The following is a 25,495-nucleotide window of genomic DNA, read 5'->3' on the forward strand; positions in this document are numbered from 1 at the left end:
CCCGCCGTTGGTGTGCGTGGTGACCTCATCGCGCAGCTCGCTCGCCAGTTGAACAGAAGCAAAACAATCGCCCACGTCAAGGAAAGATGTCTCTGCTCGACCTCGTCTCCAACCCGTTCGGCACGGCTGTGGGCCACCGCATCGGTACAAGGAAACGCGCCGCCGCTCCCCACTCTCGCGTTTTCGTTCGGCCACCGCGTGAGCCGCTGACTATCGTCGCCGAGCGATTCGGGTCTCGTTGCCGGCTGCGGCCTAGTACAGCTTTGGGGGAAGCCTCGGTCTCTCCTTAAGGTTGCCGGGTTTTACTGCGCCCTGGGCCGGCGCCGCTGGGGGTGCAGCATCGTCTGCACCGAGGTCGCGACGATTCGTGATTTTTAATACGTGCAGTTGTGGGTTTTGTAAAAAAAAAACAAAAGGGAAAACCCGAATGAGTCGCTTTCTTGTTAAATTCTAAAGCAAAAAAAACAATTAGCTGATTTAAATATGTTCCGACCATATTTATAAAACAGCTGGGGCGCTTTCGTGCACAGCGGGTTGTCAAAATGTGACTGACATGACGTTGGCAATTCGAGCACCCAGTACCCGATACGATTCTAAAGACTGTCCCGAGTGCGTAAGTACTATTTAATAATGAGTATACGCATCATGTATGTGACGTTAATCCACTGCTGGATGAGGGCCTCCCCACGCCGTTCCGATTATTGGAGTAGTTTTGATCATACTTCACGCTGGTCAATGCGGTTTGGTGAAGGGAGAGAGCGCCTCGGGACCGCTTCAGATACCCCCCTCGTCATCCCCGTGGCCTGGAATCGAACTGTGGTGGTCAGATTCATAGCGCAGTGCGCTAAGTTTTTTCACAACCAATGCGCCACCGCTCGACCCGTATTATTTCAGCTGAACGAGATTGTCTCGTGTGCGGGCACACACTGAAATGGCCATACTCTGTATCGGTGGAAATAAGGCCAAAGGCATTCGGCAATTCCACATTCTTGTTGCTTTATTTAGTCTGGCCTTCGCCGAGTGGAGATGACGGCTTGGTTGTTATGCACACCGATGGGTGTGCCGTAGCGTTGAAGGCTTTTGGCGCACACGTTTTGGACAAGTGTGTGGCTTTATGACGATGCCCGTAGCCTTGTGTTGTTGGATGTATTGGGGTCGTCACCAGCGATAGGATGTGTTAGAGGTGAGATACCTCAAGGAGAGATGGACGTGTACAGAGTACCTGCTTAATTACAGAGGTGAAAACTAGACCAGATCAAATTTATGTGAAACAATAATAGCTCGCTGTCGTACTCGGGAGCCCTGTTCTGGAGGAGTTTCTCACGTTTGAATTACACCAAAAGCAAGAGCGATCTCAATTACACATTTATACAGAACCCACTGATGTCTAACGACCCTCATTTTTCATGACCTTAGCCTATGCGTCATTGAATTTTGAAACCGATTCCCATCGTCTTTTATCCAAAGTGTATCATGAGAGTGTTAAACATTTAACGCGTGTGTTGAGATTGGTGGGACACGTGGAGAGGCTTTAACATGTTTCTATATAGTTTCTCCCCATTTTATTAGTGGGATATCTGTAAATGGATCCCCCCCTGTATGTTAGTAAATTATTATTCGGTATGCTGTGTGCAATACCTACAACATACGGAACACCTGCAAAGAACAATGAGTAAACCTATAATTTCCACAAGCTGGGAAATTATGTAGTCTTCTAAAACCCCATACAGGAGGTAGCATTTTTCTCATTTGCTCATTCTAGCAGCTCATCATTCTACGTGCATAATGGAGATGTTTGCCTCTAATAGAAGGCAGACATCTATTGTTATTACAGTACTTTTATTCTGGTATAAAGAGTCAACAGGTATATATTTCTTAGTACCAACATTCAAATAAAACCAGGAGATGGAAAACAACTCGGTTTTCATTTCAGTTTTTCAGTTTCATTTATTTGGTATAGCCCTGTGAGCCATTCGGCTCTTGAATCGGGTGCAACCGCAACAAACAAAAACATGAACATGCTTTCATTTAACCTACAGTAAAGAGGATATGTGGCAAATATAGAAGGTAAACGATACTCGTAAGGACAATACAAGTTGGTTGACATTGTATCTGGAGGGAGATATGTGGACCATACTTCCTCAATAGTTTGTGCATGTTAGTTAGGATGACACTCAAACTCTTAAGAAAAGTGGGTTTAATTGGGTCATATCGTTAGAAGTGACGATGAAGGGGTGGCAGCCAAGGAATGGAACGCATCAGAGAGGTCGGCCACTTTCGAGGTGGAGCAAGGAAGTCAGTCTGTGTGCAGGTGTTGGGTGGACTATTATAATGAAGGCTTATGAGGGATGGTGGTGAGTGGTTGAAGGAGGCCTTAGTTTAGGAGTGGATTGAACATAGCTGATGATGATCATCTGGAGAGATAATGGTCAATGCAGTGTTCTGTGCCTTATAGTTATGAGGCCAGCGATAACCGAGGTAGTTTTTATACCGTCCTTCCAGAATTTAATATGTGGAGGTGGGGTTATACTGTAATATTGTGAGTTTTTTTTCGTTCAAGTTGGTTACAGAGGATTTAATTTTATAACAAAAGCAAGGCTGCATACTCACATAATCTCACGAGTACAGTGCATCTAAAACAGTTGGACTAATCTGCCATTCACGTTTGCTCTTAAAAGAATGAACCTCGCACAGTTGGCGACATAAGTTGAGAGCTAAACTCTTAAGCAACGTGAGTGAATATAAGTCCTAAAGAGCAGCGTGCCTTCAGATTGCAATGAGGCTGAGCAAGCATTGCTGTGGGGCTCAGTGCAGGATACACAAGGGAGGAAGAATTACTTTCTTCTTATTTGGTTTACATTCTCAACTCGGCTGTGGCCATTGACCAGCTGCCACGGTTGACAGGAAAAAATGGAAGTAGCAGTTTAACCTTCACAACATCGCTGTTGACATGTTTCTCCTGCCAAGTAACACTGCGAGTTAAGTAGTGAGTGGAGAAATGCTGCCAAATTGCCACGATCACAATCTAGGTAAGTATTAGTGTGTGCGTGCATCTACACGAAGAAGTAGTTTTCCTTGAATCAGATACGAGTGGTGTGGCATTCCACCACACGTCCCATGGGAAGCCTGTGTGGAGATGCCCTCTGAGTCCCCTGCTGACAAGCTACTTGACACTTTTCAGCACATTGGTCTGGCATGGTCATGTTAAATATGCCTCTTCAGGTTACATCTTCAATAACAACAAAAAATAGCAACACCAAAACTCCTGCATTGCAAGGAGCTTTTCACACATTACTGGTGAGAGTTTATTCATGAACTGAATACTGGAGAAGCCCCCAGCTTGTGGAGTAGAAACGTTGGATGTCATGCCAAACATGACACTGTATAACCACTAAAACACATTGGTGAGCTGTAGAGTACAACCGCTAAATCCTACACAGTATAACAAAACACGGATAATGCTTACTCACAACTAAAACGTGTGGCTACAAAGCATTCCGTATTTAAAACATAATCACTAGCGCATTGTTTTACTGGCATTGCCAGAAGTAGGCATGGGGTTATTTGTTTTTAAACATTAACAGGATGGAAAATGTATTTCTCTTTTAATTATGAGCGGCAGTGATAAGCTACGTGCGACCAACCGCGTGGAATGTTTGTGTTCCACACTGCAATGCTCATGTTGCACTCAGTCTGGCAAGCCAGGATGTATTTCATCCACATTTGTTTTTTTGGTTCGACCTCGTGGTAGTAGTTTTATGCCAGCATTTTGGTTATTAACCCTACACCACCTGACACAAGTATCATGTTTATAAAGATATAATTTATACAGGCCAATGTATGGATTAAACTCTGACCCATAAAGCACACTGGCGGCTTAAGACTTATAAGGACTGAATATGCCATCAACAAATGACGTTTCGCTTTAATTGCTTTGAGCATCATCGGATATTGAATTCGGAAATCGAGTGCACTGCCTCAGCTGACTCTGTGCTCTTAAGAACCCACCCGTGACATCGCCCGCCGGCTTGAGCGTGGATCATCTCCATTGAAGTTAAGGATGCATGTCTGTACTCCTTTGCTGAGAGGCATACAGGGAGACCAAATAGTGTTGCAACTAATTTTCTGCTCGCACTCATTGTCATATAATTGTGAAGTAAATGTAAACACTATTAAAATGCACATTATAAGCTGTTTTATCATTTAACAGGGCGTGGAATATTGCATACACATAATTCAATAGTGACCTCATCCCAAATGTGTGGAAAAATGTAAAGGGAGGCGTTTTTACATACTTTTTTTACTCACATAATTCCGTCTCTGCAATTCACCATCATCCTAGCTCTGCTTCTGTTTTATTCACATGCAAACCGTGCTGATTTACACGAAAATCATCGTTTATCCACCGTCCACAAAACACCCCAGATCTGGCCGGCCGTTTACCAACCAGCCAATCTTTCAGTGACCCAATTACCCCCATCTATACTCCGCCACCAAGCATACCCTCACTCCTACCACTGCTGATGAGTCAACATGCACTTCCATCAATGATTCACTTGCCATATGTCCGTCCTGTCACTGCCTTGCCCCATTTACACATGAATACAGCCGGACTAAACGCCATGTGTTATGCCCGCCCATTGCCATAATGCATTCTTAAGCCAAGTGTCCCCCATTTCTTAATGTGAATGGGTTGGCCTTGCAAAGGATATTGTACATATTGTGCTGTGTACATCACGTACATTGTTTGTAAACAGATGGCACTTGCAGTGAGTGAGATAAAAAAAATTTGGTTTCCAAGCTTTTTGATCTTTGCATTTACTGATTAACTGGATCAGCCTTGGCTCATGGATTAAACGTTAAATCCATCGAAAGTCAATTAAACTAAATGCTTTGGCCACTTGTGATGTGTGGCAGACTTGGTATTGTGTAAATGTGTGCATCATGTGTTGCACTGAGAAAATCAATTGTGTTCAGTAACCGAATTAACTTTGTAAGTGCTCTCTTGGTATTCGTGTAATCACAGAGCGGGCCACTGATGGGGCCCTGCCAGGAGAAGACTGGACCCTCAACATGGAGATTTGTGACATCGTTAGTGAGACCGAGGATGGGTAAGGTGTTTTCAATACATCACCGATGTCACGCTCGTAGTCACTTCCCTTATTACATACATCCATGTAATCATAACCGTGTGGGAGCCCTCGTAGTCTTGAGCTCTCTTCCCTAGCCATCCATGCTCCCTGAACCTATATTTTCCACCTTTTTTAAAATGTAAGTTCCCCGACCCTGTGAATTCCAGGCTCAATCACTTATTATAATCTCATGCCGATGACTGCCTCTTAATGTTTTGACATAAATATTGGTACTTTTCCCAAGATGTCCATATATCGTTTTGAGACGTGGTTCTCTTTTCTATGCTATATGAATCTAAATAGTTTTGAGGCGAAAGTATTTTTTGCAAGAGAGATCTGGGATGCAAAACATTAAATGTACACTGCAAATATTTTCTCAATTATTAGCCTCTTGGCTAACATTGCCATTTTTGTCTTAAAATTTGTTATCAATTCTCTGTTCCTGATTTTCACAATAATATTTTACCTAAATGGTGCTTTAGTCATTTACTATAATTTGTACACTCGCTGCTGACCACTGGATGTATGTATTCAGCCACAGATGACCTCCCTTTCTCAACCCGCCAACTAATCCGTGCTGCCACTGAGAAGTTGTTAAATTATAGATGGGAATTAGGGAACAATACAGAGAGGACGAAGGCCCCACTGCCAAGCCAACCTGCCCCCGAGTGAGAGGCAGGCTACGGACATTGGGTTTGAGGCAGAAAAAATATAGCGTCGCGGAGAGATTGATCGTGATGATGAAGATCACAGATAATGTATCCAATAACACTCGCGTGTGATTGTCGCTCAGCCCTGTTGGTCCTCGGAAGTCGGCGTCGAATTGAAAACTCTGTAAAAAGGCTGTTGATCTTTTATTTGCGTTTAATAGGCGATTCAGTGTTATGCTGTGGTTTCCCCACGACCGGCACTCTGTGGGAGTTCGGGGGACAGGCTTGGCTGGCATGCGGCTGTTTGGCCATCCCATTGTGCACACGCATCTCACAATTCTGCCAAAGTTACATTCAAAGTATATTTGATACCCCTCCGATTGACATGCAATCTATTAAAATACAAGCTTTGAAACCTCTTTATTGAACTTCGTAGAATCGGTATTGAAATGCCCAACTTGTTTTTGTTCGTCGGCGGTCACAGGGTGTGGCTCAGTCGTTGAAAATCACAGCTGTTGTGCATCCGCTCTGCTTGTGCACGGTCCTCATTGAACCCTCTACCACCACCTCTCCCCACCCACACCCATTGACCCCCAACAGCCCCAAAGATGCCATCAGGGCCATCAGGAAGAAACTGTCTGGAAACAAGAATTTTCGGGAGGTCATGCTGACACTAACGGTGAGTTTGTGGCCAGAGCTCAACCAACTGCCTCGCTGTAAAATGCAATATATTTACATAATGCATAGCTTTGCATCTCCATCAGCATAGCTAGCAGTGACTGTGAATATCACCTACCACTGCTAAATGTCCTTGCATGAGGTTAGGTCCACATCAGTCGTCCAGTTTGACTATTTTTGTTTTGACTGATAAATGTGTTGAGTGTTTTTTTTTATTTTCGTGTTTAGTTTGATTTGTTTTTTATTGAACCAGCGGATGGCTGTGCTTTGCCAGATTCTTGCACATGCTATGCTTACCGAATTTTAGAGGTGGAATTCTGATGCAGCGATTCATTCATTGGCATCGGTTCTTTGCATTGAATCGCGTGTTATTCTTATGTTTTTGCATGCGATGAGTTCACTTTAACGCTGCGGCCATTCACCAAATTTTTCCGGTCACCAGCAGCTGGGCGGGGGCGGGATAGGGTTAGAGTTTGGTATGGAATATTTCCACCGCAATACTTTATCCTTCCCCATGTACCGATAGTTACATTTTAATGTGAATCTTTATTGAGGAGCTGTGTGTTGTCTTGCTATGGTCTGGGACTGTTGTCGTTTTTCTGCCTTGCCCTAGCTTGCATTGATTGTTGAAAAATTGGCAGAAATTGATCAACTTTAGCAATTTGTACTCATGTACTTGATTTATTTTTAGTGACTTGCTTACCTTTCCTATACTTTGCACTCCTATCGGTTTTTGTGTTGTTGTTGTAATTTTATGACCCGCCCCTACTGGACATCTGTGAAAAAAAGCTTCATAGCTCAATGGATTCCTCCAGTCTAAGTACATATTCTGATTTTGCAGAATGACACGTGTTTATTTGCTAAGGAACACATTTATTAACACGGTTGCATTATTTATAGTTTCAGCACTGATATAATAATATACTGTACTTTGCATGCAAGTATTTATTTTGTTTTAAGTGTATTTTGTCCCAATGGACTCTGCCCTAGTTGTAAAACTCATACGTACCCGCTCGCTCGTTCGTGTGTATGTCTGTTTGTGTACGTGCGGTAGTGTAGTGGGTAGCGCACTGTTCTATGAGCACGGCAACCTGAGTCGATTCATCCTCACGGCCAACACCTACACACAAACATGGGAGCTATGCACTTTTAAATCTAGATTGAAAACTAATTTCTTACGAACTGCTTTTTCGTGTTTAGTTTGTTGTTCTTCCCCCCTGCACCTCCGATTAGCACGGTTGGAAACGTATGGTGCGAAAGAAGTTCTACATACATACAAAGGCGACCGGGCGTGGTCCTGACCACCCACCCCGTCGTGTGCCGTGCTGGCCTTCACAGGTGATTGCTAACAGCACTTGCCCCCAAGAGTCTATTGAGCCAATAGAGGGGATCTTTGTCCTCTTGTTTGTGCATAGGTGCTGGAGACGTGCGTGAAGAACTGCGGCCACCGCTTCCACGCGCTGGTGGCTCAGCGCGACTTTGTGGATGGAGTCCTCGTCAAGGTGGTGCAGCCCAAGAACAACCCTCCCGCATTGGTGCAGGACAAGGTGCTCAGCCTCATACAGGCAAGTGGGGGCAGGTGGAGACGCCTGGCCGACACACCACATCCACCGTACGTATGTATGGGAGTGATGTCGCAGTGACGTCACTATATTGCTGTGATTACCCAATGATGCTTGTAAAGCTGAATGGAGTTCACAAGAAGTCGCAAACACCTATTTTGAAAAACCCAATGCAGAAGGTCCCTGGCTTCGATCTTGCATGAAGCTTTTGGGCCACAACTCCTCAGTCGCATCATCCACAAACCATGGCAACAGCAGATGCGGATACTGGATGCACAAATGGTACATTTTTTAAAATCTCCGGTGTGCGTCTGTGGTCATCCAGAACAGACCGTTGAACACGTAACGACTCAACACCCGATTCACGAATACGAAGGAGGCATCATCATGCCGATACGCGCCACTACTCCAGACGTAATTATCTGGCTCCACCACCTCAGTGTAAAATTACAGCTGTTGATCTGCATCAACATCAGCTGTACGAAGAAGTGCGATAATACCACATGTGACTGCAATGTTTGTTTCTTTTGCACCCGGTATCTTGGTGCATGTAGCCCAGGTAAGTAACTACAATGTAGGGCCTATTCGTGTTTTGTATTGTGCTTATATTTGATGGTGGCAATGTTCAAATGTGGTGGTTCCAGTTGTGAATAGAAATACAGTGATTTTAACTCGATAATTGTGCACATGAATGTGGGGCGTGTGATGGTTCAAATGTTGCGCATTCCACGGCAAGCATAATTGGCACAGCGTGTTACACACAAAACCCTCAAGTAATGTGCCGCAAGGGAGGGCTAGCACCATTGTGTATATAAACACCGCCAAAGGTCTCGGCCCGATGTACCTACTATCCTTTTAATCACCGTTTGATACTCAACTTGGGTGGTTTAGACACAATGCTTGTGGAACAGCTTATCCGTAAATATCGTTAATGCATTCGCAATGTATTAATTGAAGACTTCAAGACATTATCTTGAGATTGTGTACGAATAAGCATTGGGTAGACAAAGGTGGCTAGGTGTAATACTTGCCACGTGCTCTGCCAGCCTTAATGGGTGCTCGACAACGGCAGTTGCCCATACACTGACTACAAGAAGGAACTTTATCCTCATCCGGTGCTTTCCAACGGAGGTTTTAAGCGTTTCAGACAGACAGCTTGTCTGTTTCAGACAGCTTGCCTGTCTGAAGCAGACAAGCTGCCTGTCTGAAACGCGGGGGACCCAACAACACTCGTAAATACGGCCCAACATGAGCCAAAATTGTTGTGTTGCTATTAGGGACTGATCCGCGAGAAAACCGGCAACATGAATCAAAGTGTTTCCCAAAACGTTGAGATGAAAACCGGCGCTAAAATTAATTATCATAATTCGAGGTCTGAGCGCTTGCCAACACTTGACGGTTTTTATTGTAATCTCCAGCGAAACGTCTTATGATTTTCAAATTTGTCATGATTGTCAAATTTGTCATGATTGTCAACGTAACTGGTTTGCTGAAAGGCTATATCACTTGGCACATTTTTGCACGTGACAACTTTATTTGTTTTGCTGTGTCAAGTGGTGGAGGGTCTGAGCTCTAAATTACTTTATTTCTTGCACGATCTGACTCAAAAAACAAACTACGAATCAGGATCCGCCCCCGGGCGTTTGTGTCTTGCGGGCCGTGGCACGTGCCTCTGCTCCCCCCCCCCCCCCGATCACGCGATTTACGTGAAGGCATCTTGCGCCATGTGACATCGCCTCGTTTTGAGGCTTGAAACGGAACGTTATTATTGCTCGATACTTGCGTGGCCAGAGTACATTGGGAAGCATTACAGAATCTGTGCGTGCCCATGATTAGTCTTATGAACTGTGCAACGTGGAACAGGCTTGGGCGGACGCGTTCCGGAGCTCGCCGGACCTCACCGGTGTCGTGCACGTGTACGAGGAGCTCAAGAAGAAGGGGATCGAGTTCCCCTCCAGCACCACAGAGACCCTGTCGCCCATACACACTCCTCAGAGGGTAAACAACAACAACAATCATAAAAATGATAATGTAGAACGTTTGGTATTTTGATTGTCATGCGTAATAGCACAAGGCGGTCCTCACGAAGGAAAGTGCAGTGTTTCACAAACACAGTCCTTTGTAGTGTCACAGTAGGGGCTGGTGTTGCTATGTGTAATTCCAGTTGAGGAATGTCCGGGTAATTTTTTCGAATATGTAAAATTTTGACCGTGACGCTAGCACACGGTTGGCCCACTTGTTTTGAACGATGTCAGAGGATCTTCAACGTCCCCTGTGAAGGAGACTGCCCATCTTCTATGATTAATACACCTGCGGTAATAACCAGGGCACCTACCGGTTTTGACCCGCGAACCTTTGCAACAAGCTGTGAATGCACTACCACTAGGCATTGACACCGCCCCGCTGGGCCACCTAAGACCACTGCACAGTGCAGTGCTACTCACTCCTATCCCTGCCGCGGCGCTCGGCAATAACGCACAGCTCTCGCACTGCTCTCGCGTTTTCCAGTTGCTCGTGACAGTTGAACGGCCCAGTCAGTGGACCAATCCAATCCCCACCAGTCGCGGCTGTTTTTGGCTGCACATTGAATGTGAACCCCGTTACGTACGGGATATACAGATATAAAAAACATACATTCGTTGTTACATGATTCGTTTCATTTATCGCGAGCTCCAAAAATGGATGTTACCCAATTTAAGAATCATTTAATATTTTTGGTATTCATGGTATCAATCTTACAGCCCAACAACGTCCTGAATGTTGCTATGTGTAATTAAGTAATTCTATCTTTACAACCCTACTCCTAAGCACACTGGCAACTGGGTAATTTTTCTTTCAAGCGCTGTGGAAACAATGTTCGTACAATTAACCCCCTCGGCAAACTGAGGCTCTGCCTCTGTGCTGTTGTACATAGACAATAGTACAGGGTGACCCGATGCGGCACAACAAGCGCATTCCAAAACGGGGAGCGAAACTTTCCACAAACTCCAGTGGAGATCTCTCGCATATGAGCGGTCCCAACCATCCCATTGCCCCAGCGGCAGTCGAGCCGAGGTGGCACCACCAGTGGCAACATTTCCTGCGTGGAACGAGGTGCATCTACGGATGTCGTCTTTTCCCCCCAAGGGTGTACGCAGCTTGGCAAGGTGACACACAGAGCAAGCACTGTGTGCACTTGCTTGGGTCCGAACGTGGAGCTGGCCCATTGTGTCTGTCCCTGCATTAAACTGGCCTGTGGCAGTTTGATGTGAGATTACGGGGTGGGGGACAGAGTGGAGGGGAAACTACGAATGCAGTTTGCTTTGTACGCTCGTTCGCTTGCTTCATTAGTTTGCCACAAAGTACAGCCTCGCCCTTCAAACGATTCTCCCATCCTCCAGGTCGCATCTTCAACGCAATAGTTATTCTGATAATCGTACTATGTCCTAAAAAAAAGTTTTTCTGGGTGGCTCGCTGCATTGCTGCCTGCCTGCCTTCCTGCCTGGGCTGGCAAGTGTGCTTGCGGGCAAATCTGCGTGATGACATCAGCTGTATGGCACCGCTTTGAGCCGGGTTCGTGCATCGTCCTGACGTCACTCTTCCCACCACCCCCCGTGCATTGTATGGGATACGCTTTTGCTGCTCGTTTAATTTAAAAATAACCACCCGAATATTACCTGCACCGGTTTTTCAAGTATTGCTGCAGCCGCAGGCCCAGGAGAAAAATGTAACGCTTAACCCGTAAGTAACCAAACACACCTCCCTGTTGCAATAACATTGCCACCGCATGATCTCCTGGATGAAAATGTTACGTGCAGAGCTTAAATTAGTGTTTGGTAAATGATACATGAAGCCATGCACGATTGTTAAAATGTCCTTGTTGTTTAACACTTGAAAAGGCAAAAATAAATTGAGATAACCAAATGCACTGGCACTTCAGTCAGTGCCCAATGAAGCATGGAGATATGCACGCTTGACATTAGAGTAGAGAACCCGGGTTAAAGACATTATCCAAACTCTTAAAAACAGAAAGTTGGGCTCTGGCAGATCACGTCACTCGAAGGAATGATGGCCGACAGAGTGGCAGCCAAGGAACGGAAGATGGAGCGAAAAAATGTGTTAATGTGCAGCTTGTGGGTGGATTGTTACATCGCAGAACCATCAAGGGCGGTGGTGGTTTTGGGGAGGTCTTCATCTAGCAGTGGATTGACCATGGCTGATGATGAAGATGAATACACTTGCTCGGGATTACATATCGTCCTTCCCGAATCCATCTTAGACTTCACACGGCGGGCGCGAAGTGCCCAGGGTCAACACCGCTCATGTTTTTGCCACCACCACATGTGTGTGAACCTTCCTCCAGAGCGTGCGCATCAAAGCCCCGACGGAGCTCAACAACGCGCAGGCAGGCGCGCCGAGGCCCGTGGTGCACGCCCCGCTCCCCGCGCAGACCCGGCCCCAGCCCACCGGCGCCCCCAGCCCCCTCTACGCCAACGCCAACCACAACTTCCAGGCGAACCCCGCGACGATGGAGCCGCTGGCGGTGGGCATCCCCACTGTGCCCCAGCCCCAGCCTGACGGAAGCATCACCCCCACACCCGAGCAGGTGAGCGCGCTGGGCACTTGCTGCTGCTTGCCTTGCGTTTGCTGTTCCTGCTGCTGCTGCTGCTGTCGTTTTCGACTCGTTAACTCCCTACCCCTAGTTCAGCGCAGGCTCAAGGCCTTCCTCGTGGCATTCACCTGTGACTGACTCAAAACAGTATATTTGCACCTCCCATTTTCGCGTGATGCGCATCTCCGATGGTTGGCTACGTACAGTGCGAAAGAAGTTCAACATACGCAAGTCCCGCTGTGTTGTGCTTCGCTAGATTGAGGCATCCAGAGGTCGCATGGAGACAATCTACTTGCGCAATTTGTACAGTGTCCGTTGTCTTGTTGATAACGTAGCCGTTCCTGCTCTTTTGCAGATCTCAAAGTTGCGGGCCGAGCTGGAAGTTGTTCAGGGGAACATCAAGGTGATGTCGGAAATGCTGAACGAGGTCGTGCCGGGCCAGGAGAACTCCTCCGACCTGGAGCTTCTACAGGTTAGGGTCACGAGGAAAGCGTCTTGCTGGGCTTTAGCGATTGCAAGTGGAAGCCTTGGGACTTACGTAAATGTTTATTTCAACGGGCTTGACAGCATTGATGGTCAGCATTCCCCCTTCCTCCCATGATAACCAAAATGAAGTTGAGAAGTACGGTAGACAGAGCTCAGTAGTGCAGCTGACGGTGTGAGGCTTGCGGATGGGAAAACAGCCGCTCGCCTCAGTGGTGTGTAAGGCCAGAGCAGTTGATGCCACCACCACACCTTGCCAACGCTTTCTACCCTCCGCCAGTTCCCACAGCTCCCGCACAGGAGACACAGAGCAACCTCTACGATCTACCCTGACAGGCTCCCATCATCTGGCCTTCGATACCCTCACATAGAGATGTACAGAAAACATACTCATGTAGAGACTCATAGATCTGCTCCAACATTATCCCACCATCTGCTCTTAGATCTTCCACCCTATGGCAGTGGTTCGAAGCTTTGTTTTAGGAAGCATGTTGAGATGGCCCAAAAGCAATGGATGCGGGCAACATAAATACCAGAAGGCTGAGGCCTTAGCCTGGAGGCGCGTGGGCAATCCTGGAGACCGTGCTGGCGCCCCCACCCCGTCCCCGCGACGTGCAGGAGCTCAACGGGACGTGCCGCACCATGCAGCGCCGCGTCATGGAGCTCATTTCGCGTGTGGCCAGCGAACCGATCACGGAGGAGCTGCTCCTCGTCAACGACGACCTCAACAATGTGTTCCTGCGCTATGACCGGTGAGCAGCGCGCAGACGCGGCCCAAGGCGGGTCGATTGTGTTACGTGGCGTGCAATGTCGGTCCCGGTAAATGGCACCGAACACGACACGGGCTGGTGTACAACGCAGCCGACGATGTGGCCGACGTATGTAAAGTTGTGCATCGTAACGTCAGCCGCGGGCAATAGTGGCAATGAACCAACCACGTGAACAACATGGGGCTTGTGTGCAAGGATCTCGAAGCGGAACGAAGCCGGAGGGCACTTGAGATACGTGTGTCGATGGTAGATGTATGTTCAACTTCTTCTGCACCGTACGTAGCCAACAAACAACACAAACAGCAGCCAAACTGTACGGTTTGGCTGTCTGGTTCTCAAACCTGGCCTGCACCTCTGTCCTCCCCGGCGGGTTTTTGCTCTGTGTTTTGCCGCATCGTGCGCGCCAGTGGCGCACAGTGATGCAGCGGAGGTTTCTCGCTCAGGTTCGAAAGGTATCGCGCGGGCAGAGCTCCTCAGAACGTGGCGCGCGACTCGGGGGAGGCCGCCCTCTACTCGACGGTGAGTCCCATTCAGGATGCTGCAGCTAGGAACTTGGGTAAGCGCCGGGGAATTTTACCAGCACCCAGTGAGCGGTGTGAAATTGTGCTCGGCTGTTTGCAATGTTATTGAACGACCCCCCTCTGATAGATAGCAGGGTATAGTGCGCCCTGATTAATGTTTCGTTGCCTTTGCTCTGATTTCCGTTTGCTTCATTGCTGTGCTTGTTATTACTTGATAGACTTGGTAGTTAAGGTGACCCAGGGCGGCCTTCTAGCAACTGTTCTTGAGCTTGACCCTTGACCCATATTGTCGCCGTTCTATTCCGGCAGGTTTTACGAAACGCTGCCTCTCCGCTGCCGGACGCTGCCGACGACAACCTCATCGACCTTGGGCCCGGCTCCCCGTCCGTCATGACGGGGTCTCGTGGCAGCGGCAACCTCTCCTCACAGCTCGCCGGCATGGGTGAGAGAGCGGAGCGCCGGGGGCGGGGGGAGGGACTGGTCACGGACGGGCACGTTGGCTCAGCTGACGTCACGTTGGTACTGTTTAGGGTTCGGACATTTCTCTTTTTAAGATTTCTCTCGTATATCCGGCAGGCTACGATTGCAGTGCGATCGTCGTAATTGTCGTAAGAGAAAACGGAATTCCTAAGTCAAAGTAGATGTGGGAGTCGTAGTGAGAGGGCAGCTGTCACCCACGTGAGAGCTGTTGCTCAGGTTAACGTCATCAACACTCTTTCCATTCAAACCAGCCTGTGGCTGAGTTCAGTATGTTAAGGGGATTAATGTTCATGATATTGGCAATGTTAGTGATAGTGATTATGTTAGTGTTGTTATTCCTACTTTTCTTATTAATTACGTAATGTTAACTATTATTGCTTCCAGTCAACTTAGGAGTGGTCATGACCACTCGTAAGATTTCTCGTAACTTCACGAACGCCCATTATCATAACTCTTATTTACTCGCCATTACGAGACTTCTTGTCCGTAAACTGAGCTTACAACATTGCTACGATGTTGTAACACGTTCTGTACACTTTCCCTCCAGAGCTCTTCTCGAGTACCTGGTGGAAAGCTGCGTGCACAAGAGGAACAGACTTGCAGATCTGCACAAAGTATTTAATGGCCTATGTGTTGCTCTGCTGCCGCAGGGCTGGCCGGGGAGAGCGTGAGCGGCACCCTCACGTCGCTGGGCGGGGAACGCATCGTCGCGAGCGGCAGGGCCCAGGCACTGCAGACCGCGCCGGACAGCTTCCCTCGCAGAGAGTGAGTGCACGCGACCCACCGCTGGCTCCCTTGGGCAAAGTGGCGACCAATGTACATTTTTGTTCATTGTTTTTGTTGTAACGCAACACGAGCCCGGTACAAAAGCACAAACCGTGACCACGCACGGAAACTAAAATTGTTTTGATTTTATTTTAGCAGGTAAGACCCACTGAGCTGTATAGCTCTTTAGGATAGAAAGAGAGCTGGCCACAAATGATAGTTTAACACATAGGCTTTCGCGACCAATATTGTTCATAATCAACGATTTTTGGGTTTAGATCGCGTTATTTATAAATGTGTCGTAACCCTCCACCACCCGACACGGCCAATCAGTAAAAAAAGTGTCACGTTGACAAAAGACAAATTTGTCTTTTGTCAACGTGACACTTTTTTTACTGGTGGTGGAGGGTTACGACACATTTATAAATAACGCGATCTAAACCCAAAAATCGTTGATTATGAACACAAATGATAGCTCAACGAAGTGGCTTATCACGTGGATATTTATAGCAGCCAAATACTCTAAATGCATGTTTCTAAATGTGGAGGGAAAAACCAGAGGTCCCGGAGAAAAATACACATGACCACAGGGAGAACGTGCAAACTCCAAATATACAGGCATCAGGGTCAGGATCTAACCCACGACCTCCTGTATATCAGGCAAGGTAGTTAACATCTCCTAGCCACCGTGGTGCCCACCGTGGCACAGAGAGGGGGCACAGACTCAGCGGGAAAAACTCCCAGGCTCAGTGCTCCTGGGTTGAAGGTCGAGGGAGACATTGGGCTCACTGCCCCACCCAGGTGGGGACTGCGAGCGAGAGCATGAGAGTTTGATTTTGTCATGAGGTGAATTTATCCACATTGCACGAATATCCTTCACTGTACAGCATTATTGAATGATAATGCATTGTATGTTTTATTTGAGTCGTTTTATGAGAGTCCTACATTAGGATGTTTGGGTTATTCTATTAAGGAGTGTTTTTCATATTTGAGGAAGCGCACTTGTATTAGTGGATCATACTCAAAGGTCCACGCTGCTGGTTCACAACCCACTGGGCAGCGTTGCCATTTCCTGTCCGCCTAGCGGCCCAGCAAGCGTGAGCGTTGTACAAGTCCTCCCGATCCACCACAACGCTGCTGCATTACAACGATGCCCTGCAGGTTTTTGCGGGAAGGGTGAGGTGCTATTGTTGCGTGCGCTCGTGTGCGTGCGCTCGTGTGCGTGCACGTGCAGATTGGTTCACGGCGAGCACGAGGAAGACCCCGCGATCGCTGCCATGGTAAGAGCCGAGCAGTCTCCACCACCTTTATGGGCGCATGTTGGAATTGAAAATAGGGGTTCACTTTCCACCACGTTATTTCTGTTTGCATGCCTTAAGTGGTTTACCCTTTGTCACTATTTAATGTGTGCGGTTCGCGTTCCTCTGTTGGTCGTGCGTAATGCACCATCGGCCGCATGATATGTGCACTTGTTTTGGTTTGTTTTTGCATGTGGGTGTGGTTTTTGTTTTCTCTCCGTGTGTCCTTCTGCCCGTGCCGCTCGGCACGTTCGCGGCCTGTGCCACACGGCACGGCCAACGTTCGCACAGCTCCCCGAAACACACGACCAGATAGACACCTGGCTCGCGCGACAAGGCATGGTGAGGTTCGCCGTCGATATCGTTTGCAATGCTGCAGCACTCGTGTAGATGCGTCGCCAAGCTCCTAAAAATACCTTTGGTTACATGTGGTCTTTTTTCAGCCAGCGAACGAAAGCACGTCACCACCACGTGCTAAGAAGGTGGTATAAATGTGGATTTTGTCTAATAATACGACGTACATGCAAATTACAATTGATCGAAAATTGCTTTTCATCATTGATTGCTTTAACCTTTGCTTTATTCTGATTTATTTACCATAATGCACTTCAGTGGTTCTAATCCAAAGGCTTTTTATGGGTCACATTTATAATTTGCTTCAAATATATTTACATGATGTTTTGATTTTCCTGGCTTTATTTAGATTTTCCCGCAAAATCGGACATGTCGCGGGCCCAATAGAAATCCACGTACGCTTCCACACGCAGTTCCACGAGCATTGCAATAAAATAATGTGAGTTCTCTTTCACTTTACATTTGTTTGGAGGAGAATCTTTATACATAAAATGATATGTTACATAAAATGGATTCATTATATTCTCTTGGAATTCATTACAAAATTACGTCAAAGCAATTGGTCATGCCAAACACGGAACAGACCGGCGTGGATTTCTGCAGGGCGCGCAAATGACCCCAACCCACAGTTGCCAGCGTCTTGCCCTCCCCCGTTCGGAAGGTCGGCTGGTGCCGGTTCATGCATCCCCTCCAAGAGGGGGCGGCTCGACGTGGATTGCCATTTGATCAGCTGATAACCTGGCCGCTGTCGGTGGATCACCTGCAGATGGGAGCTCCCATTTCTCCGCATCGATACAGTCTTTGTAAATGGAAATGTAAGATTTGGACAACATTCACGGGGGGGTAATATCAAATACACGCCCGTGAATGTGAAAATTGGTTAAGAAATCAGCAATGCTGCCACCAAGCCCGACCTTCCGTCGAGTTCGATTGACGGGGAAAACATCGGCTCTGGCAACAGTGTGACCCTGACCCTAGACTCATGCCAGTCCTGCCCTTTCCCCCACACCCCCCGCTCCTCACCCCGACATCCCTCAATGGCACAGATTCCCATCTCCCAGCCCGGGGTCATGGACGACATTGAACAGTGGTTAAACACCGATGTGGTGAGCTATGTTTTTTGTTTTTTTTGTTTTTTATTTCCTCATTCATGTACTTTATGCAATGTATTTTTTTCTTTTAAAATATTTTAACAATTTTATTGTGTTATCATTTCCATATTGACACGTGCGGTATTTTTGTTATTCGCTTTGCAAATTATTTTACATTGGGAATTTTTTTTGCATCGATCATATGTTCATTTAATTCTGTTATTTTCTATTCAACATCAACAGGACCACCAAAACCAAGACGCTAATGTCGAATGGACGACGTATGATGTGTTACACAGGTGTTGCAGTCAGGTGGGGTTAATCCGTTACAGGATGGAGGATCAGCAAGCGGACTTGTGTGTGATGTATTTTTCTTTGAGTTTGTGCCACGCGAGTATATGCTGGCTCAAGGATGGAAGCTATAATTTGACGTTTGTGTTTGCAGTCGGAGGAGAAAGAAGGAGTCACGAGTGAAGGTACGTGGCCAGTCCTGACACCGGGACGCTGCTTGTCCGGTGGCCTGTGCTCACCACTGGGCAAGAGAGGAATCGATTACTCCTCCGTTACCGATTCGTTCGCTCGACTCATTGGATACCATAAAAATTGTTAAATAGCAAAGAAAAAGATCTCACCTCTGTTCCCACGTGCGCTGCTGGACGGTAGGTGAGAGGCCGGGGATTGGTGATGCCATGAGCATCATCAGTTGCATGACACCGGGTTTGACTTGTTCGGGGTTTCCCGCCTTCGAGAGGCACGACATGGAGGTGGCCGTCATTTTCAAAGCGGCTTGAATAATGAACCCACGAAAGAAATGTCTGATTTTAGTCGATTAATTGGCTTAATCTTCCCAGCTCTCGTACAAAACACTCTGACCCCCTACCGTTGTTCTCCGTTTCAGAGTTCGACAAGTTCCTGGAGGAGCGGGCTCGAGTCGCCGACCAGCTACCAGACTTGCCCTCGCCACCGTCAGCCGCCCCCTCGCGGCCCGAGCCGCCCGCCGCTGCTGCTGCCGCCGCCCGCGCGCCAACACAAAACCGCGCCCGCAAGCAGAGTTCCGACGACGGTTTAATGGCAATTTAAGTTAATTTGTTTGATCGCTTCCTCGTCATTTTGAAAATAAAACGTTTAATCTCCATTATCAGTCTTCGCTCGCTTGCGTGCGCATATTTATGCTCTACACTCTTAACTGTAATTTTAGCTACTTTCGCCGTATTTCATTTTGAAATCTCACCAGGCGTCTTGATAATTTTAAAAAGTTTGATTTTGTACTTACCATTTTATTTTTTTATTTCATGCAGCGGTGACGGATCACACCAGCCGGCTGGCCTGATTGCTGTAGCTTCTCTTGATGCTGTGGCCTAGAGCTGCTGCAGGCTGCATGCTGCACCCCGCTTTTGTGGCAATGCCACGTGGTCCCAGAGCGACGGCTCACTATCGAAACTAAGCTCCCCCCCCCGCCCGCCCACAATTGACATTCATTTGCAGCCATAGGGCAAGCTCACTTGCAGCAAGGGAGCGCATGAGAATTCGTAACCATCCCACCAGTTGGCAATGTTGTGTCAACAATGCAATTCTGGGTCTTGAGTGATGTTGATACGTGTACTTTATATATATGTTATATTATTTGTGTCCATTTCCATCGTCCCCTTTAGGTTTGATTCTTAAAAACTCCAACTTTAACTGTGTTGTTGTGCTTGAAAGCTATAATCTGCAAATAAGTGCTCTGATGTAATTGAAATGAAAAGCATTATAATGAGTGCACTAATCCCATTAAGCATTACCTGAAGACATGTTTTTTAGTTTCTGACGAAATGGTTTCCTGTGTGTGTATCAAAGCTTGCATGTGCTGTGGTGCTGTAACTTGGACACTGGGTAACAGGGCAGACGCATGATCCATTTACTGGTGAGTTGGCTTTAGGACCCACAGAGGATGAGGTGAAAACTGCCCAAGTGACGGCTCTTCCAAATTGTGAACATTATGCCATGGATTTACTCCAATGGCAAAACAATTGTGTGTTGGTTTGCAGTGCTCGGTTATGTTGGATGTTTTAAATTATTTATGCTTTATTGTACAAACTAACAGGTCAGCATTGAATTCGGTTACCAAAACGGTACAGTGTGAGAACTTTGATGAGGCTGGAATATCTACGGCAAATGCACGCCCGTATTATTTTTGCTATCCAGCCGATATTTGGGACCTCGTGATATTATCGGCACGGGGCCACTGTGTGCAGGAGTTCTGGCTCGAATCTCTTTTAATAAAATGAAAGTTTTGCCATTGGAGTACAATGCTATGGAGACAAATGTCGACCTGGTGTTTGGCCAGTAAAGCTCACTACCCCCACCGCGCACACCTGTAGCAGTACACACTCGCTCCCATACTCGCCATTGAGCTCGTGAACAGGTGTGTGGCCAGCACCTGCAGAAACGGGATCCGTGTTTGACGGCCGAAGGCAGGCTTAATGGTTAATGAGCGTGGTCTTAGCCCCGCGCGTTGTGATTGGTGGAACGTGGTCACCGAGGCCACAGCGCCGGAGAAACACGAGCACGGCACCGCAGGGCACGCCACCTCGCGTCACCTTCGTCACATTTCCTCGTCGTCGCGATCTGGACACTTTAGACCCCGCGAAAGGGCCTCGATTTCTGAATTGTCAGTTCGGAAAATGTCGGTGGGGGTCGGGGGAAAAGTATTATGGAATCTTTCGTTGTAAGGTTGATTCATTACTCTAAATTGTATTCAGGGTGTTATTTCAGTCTTAATTACCCGATGGCTGGACAATAGACATCTGGGTACAGCCGTCTTTGTAAAACTGTATCGTGTGTTAGCTGGCAAGCAGAAGATGAACGCTTCACCTGTTGTAAGAACACTTGTCGAGTCATCTTGAATACTCCCTGCCAAACAGGGTGAAGCGAAGTTCCTACCATGAAATATACTGTATGATATGAAATGAATGTGGCATTTTGAGGTTTGTAGGTCGTCTTTTTTTTGCTGTATAAAAACAAAGATTTATTTTTGAATTGCATGATTACGTTGCTGTCGTGTAAACAAGAGAGTGATGACTTTTTTTTTTTGAGGGATAGAATTAACACGTGGCGTGACAACGCGGAGTGCCCTGCCTCTCCTGAGACGCCACAGAAGTCACCCGTGGCTTCGGATGTCTTGAAAGGGTCTCCCACTGTCGCCCGCACGCACGCTCCTCCTAAGACGTCTCGGCCGAGTGACGGGTCCCTTGCACGTCGCCGACCTTTAACCTCGACGCCGCCTGTCGCCGATTTGGTTTTTATGCTTCGGTTGAACGCAAGAAACATAAAATAAAAACTGGGCTCGTTGAAAATGACAAAAAAAAGCAAGTTGTGCAAGTCTTCCTTTTACACGGTCCGTCATGTGCTCATGCGGCTGTCTTTTGTTTGTTTGCCAAAGGCGGTCGCTCTAGTCGGTACATCGCACTGCGAGCCCAGCACCACGAGTCTCTCACTCGCAGCCGCAAGCTGATGAGAGACACCCACTAACAAAGCAATCCGCGTCTGTTGCCCAGCCACGTGGCCCTCCTCCTGTGTCGGTATAATTCCAAGCATGCGTCCCCTCCATGCTCTCGTCATCGTCACGCTCAATCCACTGTTACATGAAAATAAAAATGCCTCTTAATATACTTGCCTATGTTCTCCAATACACGTGTTGTCTTTTCTAACTGTCGCGGTGGCTCCAAATGCCATCGGGAGGTAATTTTCATTCATTACTGTTGATTTTTTTGTTATATTACCGAGCACAACGGCATGTTGGAACGCGTTACTGAAGCCATGCAGATTGCATGGTTTTTGTTCCTTGTGTTTATCTGTAAACCCACCACCACCACGTTGACTCGGGAGAGGGCGCAGTGTGGTGCCGACTGCCAGGGGCTGGGTTTGTGAACTCGTGATGCGACCCGGAATCACATTGCCGCAACACAACCTCATCGCTTTCGCCGATCGTCGGCGTTGACGGCGAGCCTCGGCACAGTTACATTAAACGCACAAGCATCGTTATAACAACGTGATTTGTGTCATCCGCGGCTCGTGATTAAGACATCGGGGACGCGTGTGTTGATCTCAAACCGGCCCCAGGGCAACTCCTTCCCCAAGGCGCACGCGACCAGCGCAGTGGAGTATGGTCACACCACGAGAGTGACCGACACGGCGTGTTGCTGTTTTAATTACGAATACTCGCCACCCATCACGGCGGCGGCGGCGGCGAATATATGAACCCGTTCCTGGGCCACCCTTAAGTCGACTCAGCCTGAGAAGAGTACCTGGTGCAGTGCGTGTGATACATCAGCACTGGGGAGACAGGCGGCAGGGCGTACGTGATTGGTGGCCAACTCAACTTCCATAGCGTGGGCACCACTCGCTCACAACACTTGCCCCGGGGGATTTGTTGTTGTTGATCTCGAATGCTCTCTTCAGTAAACACGGCCCAGAGTGAACGAAACGTTGTCGCAAGGTTCTGTCCCGTCGACACAAAGCGATGAACTCTTTGAGTCAAGCGGAGAGAGCCAACACACACAAACACACAGCTCCACAAACACGGCAAACAACGAAGGTTGTCTGGGTGGTGGGGGGTGGAAGTGCCGATACGATAATAAATTATAATTTATTCGGAGGAGGAACTCCACGGGCCACGCGAAGGGGGTGGGTTGGGGATGAGGATGCGACTCATGTGGGCCACGGCACACAGCGCCACTGCTCGCGCCTGTTTGTGTACGAGGCGCCACGTGTTAGCAGCAGCAGCAGCAGTTGCCGGTGCGTGTCTCTGTGAGGAGCGGTGGCGCAGCGGTGAGCGCCGAACTCGACAAGCGAACCGGGGTTCGATTCCTGCTCGCGAACAAACATCGGTGACGGCGAACATTTGAACCGGTTCGGAGGGGGGCTCTCCTAGGTTGGCTCAACCTCAAGTGAGTACCTCGGCACGGTGTGTATACAAACCATGAGTGCTTGGTGAGACAAAGGCGGCCGGGCGTGGTGTTGGCCACCCCCTCCCATGTGCCGTGCCGGCCTTCACAGGTGCTGCTCGCTAACAGCACTTGCTGTGTTTGAATGGCGATGTGCCGTGTTGTACCATACACACGCGTGTTGTATAACAGACGCGCACACGTGTCGTACAACACACACACACGTGTTGTATAACACACACGTGTCGTATAACACACACGTGTCGTATAACACACACGCGTCGTATAACACACACACACACGTGTCGTACAACACACACACACACGTGTCGTACAACACACACACACACGTGTCGTACAACACACACACACACGTGTCGTACAACACACACACACGTGTCGTACAAAACACACACACACGTGTCGTACAACACACACACACGTGTCGTACAACACACACACACACGTGTCGTACAACACACACACACACGTGTCGTACAACACACACACACGTGTCGTACAACACACACACACACGTGTCGTACAACACACACACACGTGTCGTACAACACACACACACACGTGTCGTACAACACACACACACACACGTGTCGTACAACACACACACACACGTGTCGTACAACACACACACACACGTGTCGTACAACACACACACACACGTGTCGTACAACACACACACACACACGTGTCGTACAACACACACACACACACGTGTCGTACAACACACACACACACACGTGTCGTACAACACACACACACACGTGTCGTACAACACACACACACACGTGTCGTACAACACACACACACACGTGTCGTACAACACACACACACACGTGTCGTACAACACACACACACACGTGTCGTACAACACACACACACACGTGTCGTACAACACACACACACACGTGTCGTACAACACACACACACACACGTGTCGTACAACACACACACACACGTGTCGTACAACACACACACACACGTGTCGTACAACACACACACACACACACGTGTCGTACAACACACACACACACGTGTCGTACAACACACACACACGTGGCGTCTTCGTACAGTGCGCGGCCCACGTGTGACAGCACCGAGCCACGTGTGTTTATACACTGTACTGTATCTACAGTAGCTTACTGTCGTCACGATCACACGCTACTGTGTGCATCATATCGCGTGTTTATACACACCGTGTATAGATTACGGTGTGTTGCTGGTCGCTGTTTGAAGTGTTAGTCGCGGCGATGCGAGGCAGTGTCGTGCTGTGGTCGGTGTGGCGGCGGTGCCTTGGGCAGGCCCTCATCCAGCAGTGGATTGCCCATGGCCGATATTGATCACGACGACGGAGTAGATCGATGCATGATGCGAGATCGTCAGCGGAGTTCACAACCAGCGATTTCCTGTAGTTCGGTAGGTGCTGTCACTCAGGATGGACCGCGCCTCGTCACAGTAACGTGGAATTGCCAGGAGTCACCGCAGCAGGGAAAGGGCAGGGGGGGGTGCAGGACCGCGCGTGAAACGTGGCGAGAGGTTTCGGCAGAAGCGAGAGCTTCGTGTGTCTCGCCTGGCATCGCGTTCGTTGCCACTAGAGGCCGCTATACAAAGTGTCCTGCGGACAAATCGATGGAAGCACAACCCAAGCGACGCCACGTGTCTTGGTGGTGGGGGAGCCCTGATTCACCAACTCATCCATCGGCTCGAACCGAAATCTTCACCGAACCAAATTCACTTCCCATCCCCCGCTCGTCGCGATCGGCCTCGTAGCCTGAACGGCACTCGACTGTGGCCATGCAGCCGGCACCGCCACCACCTCCGTCGTGTTCCGTCGTGGTGTTTGTGCTCCTGCAACGGTGGAGGAGGATGAACAGCGCCGCCACGACACCAACTCTGTCCCTCTCCCCCTGTCTCTCGTCTGCCGAAGCCCTCTCGTCGTGACCATCGCTCGCAAAACACATTCCTCCTGCGGAGGGAGCTGGTAGGAACGTTGGGTTGCTCGGCCAATGGCCAGGGTCAACGGCGGCGTGGTGTATTCCGCAAATATGCCCGACTGTGAGGGCGGGCACGAGCCGGCGTGAGTAGGTTAAACGTTGAGTTTTATAAGGGCACCACGGGGGTGACCAGCCCCTCCCCACCCAGACCCACCCAGCCCCTCCCTGCACGACGGACGGACG

The 25,495-nt window shown here is 48.4% G+C and overlaps 2 protein-coding genes across 7 annotated transcripts in view; both read left to right on the forward strand.

Moving 5' to 3' along the window:
* The first annotated feature begins 5 nt into the window (after positions 1-5).
* LOC144940820 (TOM1-like protein 2) lies at positions 6-22,023 on the forward strand. 6 transcript variants are annotated; one of them, XM_078867250.1, is made up of 17 exons: positions 6-144; positions 5,027-5,111; positions 6,383-6,461; positions 7,876-8,025; positions 9,886-10,020; positions 12,365-12,607; positions 12,969-13,085; positions 13,715-13,848; positions 14,310-14,385; positions 14,697-14,829; positions 15,518-15,632; positions 16,867-16,912; positions 17,222-17,272; positions 17,374-17,412; positions 18,331-18,390; positions 18,821-18,851; positions 19,274-22,023. In XM_078867250.1, the coding sequence occupies exons 1-17, from the start codon at positions 87-89 to the stop codon at positions 19,453-19,455; spliced, it is 1,734 nt and encodes a 577-aa protein (XP_078723376.1). In that variant the 5' UTR covers positions 6-86; the 3' UTR covers positions 19,456-22,023. The 6 variants fall into 6 exon arrangements, with proteins under 6 accessions (XP_078723376.1, XP_078723377.1, XP_078723378.1 ...); XM_078867251.1 differs by lacking the exon at positions 17,374-17,412; XM_078867252.1 differs by lacking the exon at positions 17,222-17,272.
* A 1,030-nt stretch (positions 22,024-23,053) lies between these two features.
* The window catches only part of CCDC134 (coiled-coil domain containing 134), a 10,007-nt gene continuing 7,565 nt past the window's right edge, over positions 23,054-25,495 (forward strand). Inside the window, exon 1 of the mRNA XM_078867257.1 lies at positions 23,054-23,303. The gene's annotated coding sequence lies outside the window, so the exon portion shown is untranslated. The remainder of the gene's footprint in view (positions 23,304-25,495) is intronic.

The sequence above is a fragment of the Lampetra fluviatilis genome, chromosome 23 (assembly GCF_964198595.1).
Source record: "Lampetra fluviatilis chromosome 23, kcLamFluv1.1, whole genome shotgun sequence".
NCBI classification, from domain to species: Eukaryota; Metazoa; Chordata; class Hyperoartia; order Petromyzontiformes; family Petromyzontidae; genus Lampetra; species Lampetra fluviatilis.